Raw genomic sequence first — 12976 nt, forward strand, 5'->3', positions numbered from 1 at the left:
ATGAACAGCCTTGGCCCTCAAGGGGGCGCTCAACAGAAGGGCGAGCACTCCCTTTTCTTCAGGCCAGGCTTGGGCTGTGGTGGGGAAGGAAATCCAGGTCAGCCGGCTAAAGAAAATGCCAGGCAGTATCATCGAGGGGTTACTGGATGCGGGCTGTAACTTGAGCGCTGAGGAACGCGGCACGCCAGACATGTGATCTGCCACAAACACAGCAGGTGGACGAACCCAAATCCCAGAGTCCAAACTCAGCTTGGAAACCTGGCGTTTTGAACGGGAAATTGCCACCACTATCCGGAAATGAGTGATGATGGCACTGGGCGAGGGCTGGGCAGTTATTAGTTCAAGAGAATACTTACTCTATCATGATATGGAGAGCAAGGAAAGGATATTGTGAGGTGAGAAATCAAACAGCCACCTGCCTGTCGGACCCTGCCCCTGTCTTTCATTTTGCTTACCGTGTGAAAGAGGGCAGTCTCTTCTTTGTTGATGAGCTCCACCAGAATAGTAGACTTGTTGTGAGCGATATTCCCGATATCATTCCACCTGGTCAAAAGATAAGGCAACTGGGTTTGCCAACGATGTCCCATGCAGTTATGAATCAGCGTAGGAGGGTCGTCTTTTACTGGTGAGTCTCATTTGACAAATTATGATTTAACTATAGTTTTGAAAGCTAAATAGTCCTTCTCTCCAAGCAAAAAAGTAAAACACAACACGCGTCAACTTAAGTACCTAAAAATCCTGTAAAACCCACATCTAGATACTGCTGTTCATAAGGTACTGTTTCCTTTAGGATTAGCGATGAGGAAAATGTTCAAGGATCCTCTGCCTTGTTTTTCACATTTCCAAACTGCAAAGCATTTCCCATGATCCCTGCTTTTAATGATGGAGGGGAGCATATTATTTTAAAGTCATGTGTTTCCAGGAATCTAGGCCAAAGAATCCACACAGATTCTCTGTTGCAGTGTATGCCATGGACGGATGATGCCACCAAGAAAAAGTGCCCAAGGAATGTTTAATGTGCCTACATTTTTGTGATTGATCACACACACACACACACACACACACATTTCCTTCTTTCCTCATGAAGACCTTAGCTAAAATGAGACACATGAAATAACTACCAGACAAGGGAAGGTAAGCTACTATTTCCCATCCTACTTGGAGCCAGTCTTTAACCATCTCTTACTACTGCCTACCTTCACTCTGTGCCCCAGTCTATCATTCCCTGCCCACTGCCTCTTCATGCCAACATTACACTTCCCTATCCTCCTCCTTTAAGACTCAGCTCAGAAGTCGCCTTCTCTCTCTTCCTCATCCCCAACCACCCACATGGCATGAAAGAATCTGGTATAGTCCTCTCTGGGGCCCCGCATGGTATGACAATTGTTTACTTCTGTGACCAGATCCCTAACTAAGGCAGAGGAGACCACAGGCCCCGTGCCTAGAGATTCTGCTTTCTTCGTCTCTGTCCTCCATACACTGAGCCAAGTACCTGGCATGCAGCATTCAATAAATGTTTGCTGAAAGAATTAAGAGTCATAATATTGCCTCCCATCTGTAGAGTATGGTTTCTTTATGAACTCTCTAAGGTAGACAAGGCAGCTATTTTTGTTCCTACTTTAGAGAGGAGACAATTTCAGCACAAATGAGGACAGGACTTAGCCACGTTCACTCTGCACATCGGGGATGCAGGAGTTCTATACTTGGGGCTTCCAGGCTTTCCTCCAGTCACCCTTCCATTACTCCAGAAGCAACTGTGTTCACAGACATCTGCTGGGGCCGTACTCTCTACAGGTGTTCAGCACAGCTGTCTGCTGACTTACAATTCCATCAGATTACATCTACACGGACTCATAGCCACATATTCCTCAGCGAAGGTCTCTAGAGATAAGAGATATTTGGTTTCCTCAGGCTCCATTCCTTCAAATCAACTGCCAAAACTCTGAATCCACTCCTCACTCCACCACGCGACTCCACCTAGGGACATTCTTACCATGACAGTATGGTAGAAGTAAATTCCCATCCTGTAGGGGTTTCAAGATAAGTGCTGAAGAGGTCTGGAAGCAGTTCCTAAGGAACTGAACCAAACCATGAGTGGCTAATCATCAGCAAAGTTTCAAATGGCTATTTTCTTCTATTTAACCTCCATAGCTGGAATGCAAGACTTGTCTACTTTTCCAACCTCAAGGAGAAAATGAAGCATTGATTTAGCTACGGAGAACTGCGTGGGACAAAATGCCTGGACAGCTTTAAGTGGGCATAAAAAGGTCTAGTTACAACTCCGCACAATTTATGTGTTTTATTTGATTACTTTATAATTTGTTGTAGGTATATGGAGTTGAAGGAGTATGTCCAAAAGTAAAAAAGTTTATTCTGCAGCCACAAAGATCTCTCTCCCCACTCCTTTAATAATGTCTCCATTCAAAGAGTAAGAGAAAAATCAGTGGACAAAAATAATGGCAGGGTGGAGACCTAGCGGGGAAAGGAGCCAATTAGGAAGCTTTTGGTGGGGAAACGTTTGCAAAATGACCTGCATCAACTGCTGATCCAGAGAGTACACAGCTGGGCAAGATCCACGTCCAGAAGGTGGACTTGGCTTTGGCTTTAAGAGCTGTCTTTGATTATCTGCACTAGGTGCACAGCTCTGCCTACCAGATGCACATGCAGGAAAGCTGTTCTTGTAATAAAGAGTCGGCCATACTGCCCTTGTAAATGAAAGAAAGCATGCAGTTTTTGAGATCGTGGACACCATGGTGACGACTATGGGCACCAACACAAGCAAGCTCATTGACATGTAATGGAGGAGACACTCTGCCAAATTCCTGTACTGGTTCTCTCTCATGTTCAGTGGAGAAGAGGATTTAAAATGCAAAATAATGCCCATCACCCAATTATCCCTTCCCCTAAATAAATAAATGAATGAATGAAAAAAATAAAATGCAAAATAATATAAAAGTACCAGCCCTTTGTGATAACAAATTCACTGCTTTTAAAACGCATTTTCACAAATATAAAATGTCATATATTTAATATAGAAATTAGTCCACACTCCTCTAGCATGTGCGGTTAGGCAGAGGGTGATGGAAAATGGGAAGAAGCCAGATTTAATGGCTGGTCATGGATAACGTGGGCAAAGGCAACCAGCGGGACTGACTGGACAACCAGCTTCCAAGCAGACTCACAGAGTTTAGCGCCACTCTTCTGGCTCAGGAGGGTTCAAGTAGCACCTTTCCTGCAGTCAAGTGGGAAGGAAGAGCTTCCTCTATCCTTCACCCCCAAAACAGGCCTCCAGGAAAAAGTGAGATGCATTTCTCCCTAACTGCTCAAATCTCACAGAGGGCTGATCTTATCTGAGTTGAGAAAAGCTCAACTCTGACCCACAGTCTGGCTCTTAACTCATTGGGATCACTGTCATCCTCAGTGAGCTTTTCTAGAGTCCCTCAGGGGAAAAAGGAAAAAGAGACAAATAAGACTACCTGTATATTACTGCTTGTCTTCCAATTCTGTTTCTCACGAATATCCCCATAAAGAAAATGCCCAGGTGCACACTGTTTCCATGATTGTCCTGCATAAGATCAACAGAAGAGCGATGTGACCAAACAGATGACCAGCGGACCGGCAAGAGCCAAGCACCCGGGCTACAGCCTACCCGGCGGGGGGGGGGACACCCCATTTCCTGCCCATGGACGAATGAACCACAGATAGCATCAGGGCAATGGGCAACCCGGCCCTGAAGGGACTCATCCCACTGCACACCCCAGCGGACTATATACATAGATACGTATTGTTTTCTTTTATCCCAATTTCACATTTCGTGTCCAAGAGAGAAGTTGAGGATTTTCTCAGATTTGTTATGATTTTCTCTTTCAGGAACATCAATGAATATCTTTTTCACTCTGGTTTTTTTAAATCAAAATTGTACATGTCCGTAGTTTGATTATGTATGCATGTCATAAGCGTGTGATCATATGTGCCCACAGTTTGCAGGACTGAGTGTATCCTCTGGAGCCTGTTTAAAAGAGGCCAACAGCAGACCTGGCCCCACCATTTCCTCTCCCTAGAGGCACCGACTTCCACTACTTAATGCCCTTGTGAGTGTCTATTTGCATCCACTGTGCTTGGTCTTTCGATTTACAACCTCATGGTCCTCAGTCCTGGGATCCTTTCTCAAACTGCCACTATTCACTTCTGGAACTCCCATTATTCAGATGTTGGACATCCTGGGCTGGCCTTCTCATCTTATCTCCCACCTCCCACATTCCTCCGTAACTTCGTCTTTTGGTGAGATTTTCTTAAATTTATCTTGTAACCTATTACTTTTTCTATTTTTGATATATTTTTAATTTCTGAGAGTTTTCTCTTTTTTCTTCTTTCTTCTCTGAATGTTCCTTTTTTGTAAAGATTTTATTTATTTATTTGACAGAGAGTGAGCGAGAGAGCACAAGCAGGGGGGGAGGGGCACAGGGAAAGGGAGAAGCAGGCTCCCTGCTGAGCAGGGAGCCCAATGCAGGGCTTAATCCCAGGCCCTGGGATCATGACCTGAGCTAAAGGCAGATTCTTAACCGGCTGAGCCACCCAGGCACCCCTGAGTGTTCCTTTTTAAAAGCAATCTATTCCTTTAAGGAGGTAATATATTTTTATCTTGGAGACTCTGAGGACAGTATTTCAGGCAGGTGGTTCTTCACCCTATAGAGTCTCTGCATCTTCCAGGCTGCTTCACTCCCTTTGCATTGGCCTCTGTCATTCCTGGGAGGACAGCCTGCAGGGTGATGCTTGGCCCTCTATTCACGTTCCAGCCTGGGATGCTAAGCACTGGCTGGGAGCTTCATGAGCACAGGAGGGGCATGAGGACAGCAGAGCTGGGGGGCAGTCTGCTGGACCCTGTGCTGAGGAAGTCCAGATGACTCATCTTCAGTCTGGTTTCCTGGTCCAGTAAGGTGCTTCCAACCTCCTGCCTGGGAGAGCATAACCTGCTGCCTGTGTGCCCGAGAATGGAGTGGGGACAAGGCTCACCATCCAGGGAGTTAACTGTCCCTCAGCCCCCTGCTTTTACTGGGGACATCCTCTTTGTGGAGTGAGCAGAGGGGCACGCACAAGATGGAAAAGGATCTCTATATTCCTCAAAACACTTGATCCCATGCAAGACACAATGACGACAGTGTCCCTTTGCGGGGACCTCTTCTCAACCCACCCAGCAAAGCACACATTAGGACAGGGCTCATCGAATAGGGACACACAGAGAGCCAGACCACTGCTGGAGGCAAAGCAGAGAGAGGGTCAGGAGAGGAAGCCGTGGGAAGGAAAAGAAGTGCTCTGGAAATCAGGAGATGTTACAAGGTAAATCATACTGTAGAAAAATATATGTGGGGAAAGAAGCCAGGCGAAGTAGACATGGGAAGGGGAGAGAAAATTCTGTGGAAATGCTTCCCGGGGTATTTTGCCATTAGATGGATGGGTGCAGCAGTCCGCTGGTGATGGGGCCGTGGGAGGAGCAGTTCCCCAGGGCCGGGCAATGGCAAAAACACAGGACAGATGCCCGGGCACTGCGTCGGTCAGAACTTAAAGGCTCAGTGTCCAACTCAGCTAAGGTTGGAGACTCCAGATACCAGCAGCCTCTCCGTGTCCATGCGCTCTGACAACACGGGAGTGACTGGTCGGGGGGGTGGGCAGGCCTGTCAGGGAGTGGACTGGTCCTGCTCCCACCTTGAAAAAATTTGAAGAACCACTCATGGAAAAGCCCACACTATGTGGAAATGTTCTTCCCTACAACGTATCCACAACAAGCTCGTTTGCTTTACTTGGTCAAGAAGGACCCGTACTAACCCAAAGGGACTCCATCACTCCTCAGTCTGCCCCTGAACCCTCTCCTGTCTGTGTTAGTACGGATCTCAGAGCTGACCACAGCACTGCCCCAGCTGGTACTGCTGCCCTCCCATCCTCCTCGGGTCTCTGGGAATCACGTGGTCTGGAGGTGGTCACCTGAGTCATGAACAGATATGTGGGCAAAAAGACACCACCCAGCTAAGTCACACTCCCTGGCAGTGAGTCAGCTGCGCCTGTCCACCCACTCAGACCAAAGTACTGTATCCCCCTTGTGCTCTTTCCACTAAAGAACATACCAGAAAGTGCATCAGAAACAAGCGCAGTGGATTTCGACACTATTTCCACTGCCCCGATTTCCCACAGCCCAGAACTCCTAAAAACAGCACAAGTAAATGAGCATGACAACTAAACCCCCAACTTCCTGGGACGGAGAAGTGGGTTTTCTGGAAGGGAAGAAAACTTTACCCTGATTTTTCAATGACCCAAAATATCATGACTATATATGGGCTGCTGAAATGTAAGTGGGATGCAGATGGCTTCATAAGGCATTATTGCAAGGAAAATGGATTACAGCCCTACGAAGGGCAGCCATTAGAGAAGCAAAAGAAAATTAAACAAATCTAAAAAAGAGCCATTTAGCCCCTTCAGCAAGCTTCGGTCACCCTGCTCGTTCTACTTGATGCACATGGGCAGTTCTCATCAAGGCAAATTGCAAACGTGCAGCCGAGGGGGAACGGAACACTTATAAAACAGCCAGCGGAGCCACTTCAGAGTGAAATGTTTGTGCTAAAATTGTACCATCTCCCAAATCGCTGAAATGTGCCAGTTGCTCTAGGTTTCTGATAAAACTCCGTCTTTTGTAAAGTTGGTCAGGAGAGAGAAGAAAATGAGTTTGGATTATGGGCTCAGCTCTATAAATGCACCATGCACCATGTACCACGACCCCCACCCCCAACCACACCCACTTCAGGAGGTGGATCTGTTGCAAAAGATGTGCTGTGCTGTAACAGTTTCCTAGGCACAGTTTCCAGAAAACTCCGAAGGGGCTGGAAATCTGCAATGCAGGCTCTATGGAGCTCGAGAAATAAAGTGTGATTGTATACAGGAAATGTTCCACGCTGCCTCACAAGCAATTATCCCCGTATCAGCTCAAAGGAGAGAAAAGAGAATAAGCAGGTAAAACCAGTGGTCAGGGTCTTTATATTAATGCACACATGACATTAGCTGCTTGTCTTGTTGCAAAACTGCAGGTGACTGGATACCTTCATGGTGCTGGATGGGCTGGTATTTGGGACTCACTCAGATGGTTGTCTTACCAACAAGATATTCTGCCCAAGACCATGGAAAACTTTCAGAATCTCTCAGTTAAGAGAAAGGGTTTGTGGGACGCCTGGGTGTCTCAGTTGCTTAAGCGTCTGCCTTCGGCTCAGGTCATGATCCCAGGGTCCTGGGATCGAGGACAGTGGAGATTAGGCTCCGCATCAGGCTCCTTGCTCAGCAGGGAGTCTGCTTCTCCCTCTGCCTGCCACTCCCCCTGCTTGTGCTCTGACAAATAAATAAATAAAATCTTAAAAAAAAAAAAAAGAAAAACTGTTGGCTTCCTGAAGTAAACTGGACTTGCCAACTAATGCCACATAGCGATAAGAAAGCCAGGTCGTTCGGGCCCGCTGCCTATCACCACTGGCTTTCTGATTGCCTGAGCCATTGTGAGAAAGCTGAAGAACGGGCCAGGGTCTGCTACCTTCACAGAGAAGATCTCCTGTCCAAATCCATCCAAACGTTCCACTTCGTTGATGTACATGAGCTCAGCTTCTGCTGGCAGGATTCCACTAAAATCACAACAGCATCAAAGAAGGAAATGGTTAAGGGCAACGAAGGTAGTGGAAGGTCCTACCCTCCTGATGGCAAATTCCAGAGCTGTGGTTTAGCTCTAGTTCTGGGAAGAGCAATCATCACCCAACTGTGAGGACACGGTGCATTAGTAAGTAATTCATTAACATATTCCCCACGGCCTTTACTCAATGGGGAATAATCAGAGGAAGGTAAAGTGTTTAATTAAGAGCCACAGCCCTATAAACACTAATTATTCCAGACATCCCTGTGAATAATGCTGCCTGCTTTAAAAAAAAAAAAAGTTATTTTTCTCCCACCTGGGGAAAAAAAATCTCCACTGTTAAGAGAGGAAAAAAAAAGGGGGGAAAGGAAAAAGTTTATGAGGATGCTATTTTGGGCCACATATTGTGGCCGAGAGAGCCTGGGACCACTGCATAGGTCCTCTGAGGTCTGAAGGAAGGTGGTTTGTTCTCCCTTGGTCCCAGAACTCTGCACAGCCCTGATAGCAAGCTCTCAGTGCCCCCCTGAGTCTTGATCCTCTCCCTCTTGACCTTGACTTGACCACCCAAAGCCCCTCGTCAGGTCTGCACGCTCAGCTCAAGCGGCCCCAGGCTCCCCAGCTCTGGCAACAGAGCTTTAAAAGGAAGGTCAGAGAGACGAATTCTCCACGTCTGCATGGGCTTGCTGGTGGTAAAGCAGAAAAGGAAAAAAGGAAGGGAGAGGAAATAAAAAGAGAACAGCAGAAAGGGGCAGGTGGGCAAGCAGCAGAGTTTTCAGATCTACCCGCGGGCTAGAAGACACACAGGCGGTTGACTCAGCCAGGGGCTGGGACTGGGAGCCAGCGTCTTGGCCGGCCTTACCTGTGGGCTTTATGTTCCTGGGCCACCTTCTGCGTCAGCTCCTCCAGAATGGCCTCTTCCAGGGCCAAATCCTATCCACACAGAAGCAGTTAGGGCCATTTACTGTTTTGCTTGTAAACCTTAAGAGCTCTCTTTTCCAGAAGACGTTCCTGAGTAGCCTCCCTTCATCGATCTCCCCTATACTCCTTCAAATCAAAGGCTGTCCATTGTAGGACTGAGAGTCCACTGTTACTTCCATAACATGGCACTCCACGATAACTTAGGCTCTCGGCTTATAACTAACATGCTTATTTCAAGGCAGAGTTTGGGTCGCTGCCTACATTCTGCAGGGTCTGGGAATAGCAACTTCTTTCATTCACCTTCTTTCCCATCTGCCTCTCAGACTCACTTTTAATTGAAATTGCTTGTCAGTACTTACGTGGTTTTTTTTTTTTTAAGATTTATTTTATTTGAGAGAGAGAGGGAGAGAGCACGAGCTGGGGGCGGGGCAGAGGGAGAGAGAGAATCTCACGCAGACTCCCCGCTGAGCATGGAGCCCAACATGGGGCTCGATCTCAGGACCCCGAGATCATGACCTGAACTGAAATCAAGAGTCAGACTCTCAATCAACTAAGCCGCCCAGGCGCCCCGTACTTCCATGTTTTTAACAATCAGGGTACAGGCAAATGAATTTCCAGCCCATTATCCTTTCAAAAGCTGAGCCTAGAAAGGGACTGTGCCTGGCCTTTTTTGTCCACCACCATAATATGAACTAATTCAGAGCTACCTGAAGGCAGAGAAGGCTCATTCAGATGTTACCTAACAGCCTTGGGAGCATAAGAGGCCATACTGGCTAAAACGAGGGATTTCTATAAGGTCACAGTGTGTAACTGACCAGCTGGTGTCTCAAGCACCTGAATCCCAGGCCCCTGGGACCACTGGTGTGCTGGCTCCCAAGAGATGAGAGCCAACTGCACACACCTCTTCCCAACACCCCTTCAATGACAGTGGGAGTGTATCAGGGATTGTTAAACATTGTGACAAATGCTGACAGCACCGTCTGAGATGGAGAAATGATCTGAAAGAATAAATCCAAGACAGGGAGGCCAGGGAAACCAGCTCCTGAGAGCCTGACAGACCTGGTGATTCCAGAGCTCCTCGCATCTCTGGTGGTAGCCTGGGGAAGCTCAAGCCAAGGACCAGCTGCCTTAGACCCTTCCCAGGTTTCACGCCCCCTGCCCCAGGCTGCTAAGCACGGAGGAGAACATAGACACGCACCATTTCCCTCGGAGCTCCAGAGGGGGTGTCAGAAGGGGCTCTGAACTGTGTGTCCCCGTGAGGCCCTCTGAGGCTCATCGTAGACATTGGGGGTGGGGATCTGGGGGCTGAAGTTTGCCAGAAAACATCCCAAATGCTGCACTGCCTTGATTCTAAAATACCATTTATATACAGATGACTTCCAATTTAACAATTTTCCATGGATGAAACACTACCCCCAAAAAGGTACCTACCTCAAAACTGCAAGAGACATCCCATCTCAAAATCATGAAAACATGAAAAATCAGTATCTTTTAAAGCTGGAAAATGAGGGTGTGACTACATGCTGGAAATTCTATAGCCCTGCAGATGATCATGAGAAACCTCAGAGAAGGTGGAGGGAATTCCTGGCAGCTCTTATTTTTCATGCATTAACTGATTAATTTGCTGCTTCCTGTTCAGCCATCCACTGAAATGACTCAAGTCCATGGTAGGAAATAAGCTCAGTTCTACGTTGTGGAACAACAAAGATACTGCATGGCTTAGAAATGGCTTAGAAATGGAGTTACGTGCGAGCATCTAGCTACGGAGTGGTGGTTAATAGCCTGCTACTAATTTTGAAAAGCTAATGAAAGGCATGTGGCCATAGAATAAAATAAAGACAGGGAAGTGAAGATCAAAAAGTGCTCCATTAAACCTCAGCTTCCTACTTTTAAAGAAGAAAAAGTCCAAAGGTGCCCCTGTGCTATTGTACTCAATTCTGCGTCTGGGGCCTCCCTGAGGTATGTGTCCCTGCCGCAGAGAATGCGCGAGCGGCCCCGCGTGAATGAAGACTGGCAGAGTGCATGTCTGTACACAACTGCACACCTGTGGAGTGCCCTGTGTACTTAACTTTGTTCTTTTCTCTGCTGCCGAAATGCCATTTGACAAATTCGGTTGCTTTATAAGATCAAACAAGGCCATTCATCCCATCTTCCCTCCCCCACCAAAGGAATGCATTCTTCTCTTTGAAAGCTCTAGTGGAACCAAGCAGAAAGTTTACAACCTTCCATGGCTCCCCACTGCCTGCTCAATTAGGTCAACACCTGGGCCTGGCATTCAGACCATTCTTCAGGGTGACCCAGCCTTCCCTTCCAGACCTCCTCTCTCAAGGGTTCAAGGCTTCAGGCAAACTCCTCTTGCTAACAGAATGCGTGTACGTCTCCTGACACACTCATGCCGACCCTTCTTGGAAAAATGCCCCCCCACCCCACCCCGGGGGCCCATCACATGGAGTGAAATGTCACCCGGTCCTTCAGGTCCCATCCCAGCTCCTGTTCCCTTGATAAGGCTTCCCTATTCCCCCAAGCTGGATGGAAGCCTGTGCACTTCCGCTCTGGGTGTGGCTCCTACAGTCCGCCTACGGTCTCCCTTACACAGTTATCTGGATGCTCATCCCACCCTGTATCCTTGTCACCCTCCCTCTACTACATTATAGGCACCTAAGGGCAGCAGCTCGTCTCCACATCACCGCTGGGCCCACCCCAGGGCTCTTACACCATGCCGGTGTATACGCTCTCCATACACAGGAAGTGATCCAGAAACGATCACTGAACTGAACTCCATAAGCAACGTGTAAGTTTCACACGATCAAACTGGAGTTTCCAATCATGCAGAGCTGGTTACTGATCGTTTGTACCTTCTGCCTGTCCTCTGCTTACATTTCAAAACGCACGCAGTACTGCTGCCTGAAAAGCACGGTTTTGGGCATCCTTGGGCTTGTACAACAGAGAGGGGACAGTCATGCTAATAATATGATGATGATGATGGCAGGGACCAGGACAACTAACTAATAAACACTTACTGAGAATTCACCATGTGCCCAGTTATGTCACATGCACCCTCTCCTTTAGCTCCCACAATTGGAGTAGGCTTGCTATCCCCATTTTTAGATGAAAAAAATGGACACTTCGGTTAAATAATTAATTAAATTTTAAAATAAATGGAATTAAATAATGGTCCGAGTTCACACAGCTGTTAAGTGGCACCACCAGGACATGGGCACAGAATGCTTGGCTCCTGGAGCCTGAGCCACCTGACCACAGGCCCCAGTGTATCCAGGCTGCAACATGGGGTGGAATGACACGGCAGAGGCCTAGGAACATTCACGGTTCAGATACATACGCTGACATTAGTGCCATCCAAAGGACTTTCTGCGATGATGGAAACCACACGTGGCTACTGAGCATTTCTTAAATGTAGCTAATGCAAATGAGGAACTGAATTTTTAATTTTAACTTTAATTAACTTAAATTTGAATATAAATAGCCACCTGTCAATGTAAGTAGCTACTGTTCCAAAGAGGGAAGTTTTATTTTTATTTTTATTTTTTAAGACTTATTTGAGAGATAGAGAGCAAGAAAGTGGGAAGAGGGGCAGAGGGAGAGGGAGAGACTCCTCAAGCAGACTCCCCGCTGAGTGGGGCTTGATTCCAAGACCCCAAGATCATGACCTGAACCGAAATCAAGAGTTGGCCGCCCAACCGACTGAGCCACCCAGGCGCCCCCCAAAGAGGAAAGTTTTACATCCAAGAATAACACATCCACATTTGTCTGTCCACAGTGAGATTTAACAAGGTTTATGCCGTTCAAGCATCTGATTTGCTCAGAGCCCGGAGGATACACAGTCTTATTCTGAAAAAGGTATGACATACAAAATAACTCCTTCCAGGCTTCACAGATAGCATTTGGACCTGTCAAAGCATTTTAACATCTACAAACCCATAAAAATTGTAAATGGCACCCAAGCCTGGACTCTGTCTAAAGGCTATGTGATTAAGACCTTCAAGGAGAGAAGGGGGGGGAGGGGGAAAATTATCAACCCAATTCATTGCCTCCACTGACACAAAAATGCACTTTCTAAAATTCTAAGGTATGAGCTTCACTTTCCTCCCACCAAGTACACCGGGAAACCTCCCAATGCTTGAGGTGAGCCTCCGAGACCATCTGATTCAAGCCTGTTGGCACCAAATCCTATGAAGAACTTCTCTGCTAAATAATATGCTAATCTCTTTGAATGCAGGTTGATTTGCTGGGTAGAATTAACAAGGCATGAAAAACAACAGGCCAATCAGATAATACTGCTGTTTTCTTGGAGGGAAGCAGAACAAGGATAGAGTTACTCATGAAAAACATAGAGATCTTACGGTATTTCCCTAACCAATAAGAATGAGGTAAGTCTGCAGC

At 47.0% G+C, this 12976-nt stretch overlaps 1 protein-coding gene across 3 annotated transcripts in view; it reads right to left on the bottom strand.

Annotated features, from left to right (window-relative positions):
• Window positions 1-12976, bottom strand: part of PTPN14 (protein tyrosine phosphatase non-receptor type 14) — a 179094-nt gene that overhangs the window by 36881 nt on the left and 129237 nt on the right. For all 3 annotated transcript variants that reach the window (XM_032393040.1, XM_032393041.1, XM_032393042.1), the window contains 4 exons: window positions 8517-8587; window positions 7565-7652; window positions 3477-3565; window positions 456-543 (listed from right to left, as the gene is read on the bottom strand). In XM_032393040.1, coding sequence (XP_032248931.1) covers window positions 456-543; window positions 3477-3565; window positions 7565-7652; window positions 8517-8587 — 336 coding nt within the window. The remainder of the gene's footprint in view (window positions 1-455; window positions 544-3476; window positions 3566-7564; window positions 7653-8516; window positions 8588-12976) is intronic.

This window comes from Phoca vitulina, unplaced genomic scaffold (assembly GCF_004348235.1).
Source record: "Phoca vitulina isolate PV1807 unplaced genomic scaffold, GSC_HSeal_1.0 scaffold71, whole genome shotgun sequence".
Classification (NCBI taxonomy): Eukaryota; Metazoa; Chordata; class Mammalia; order Carnivora; family Phocidae; genus Phoca; species Phoca vitulina.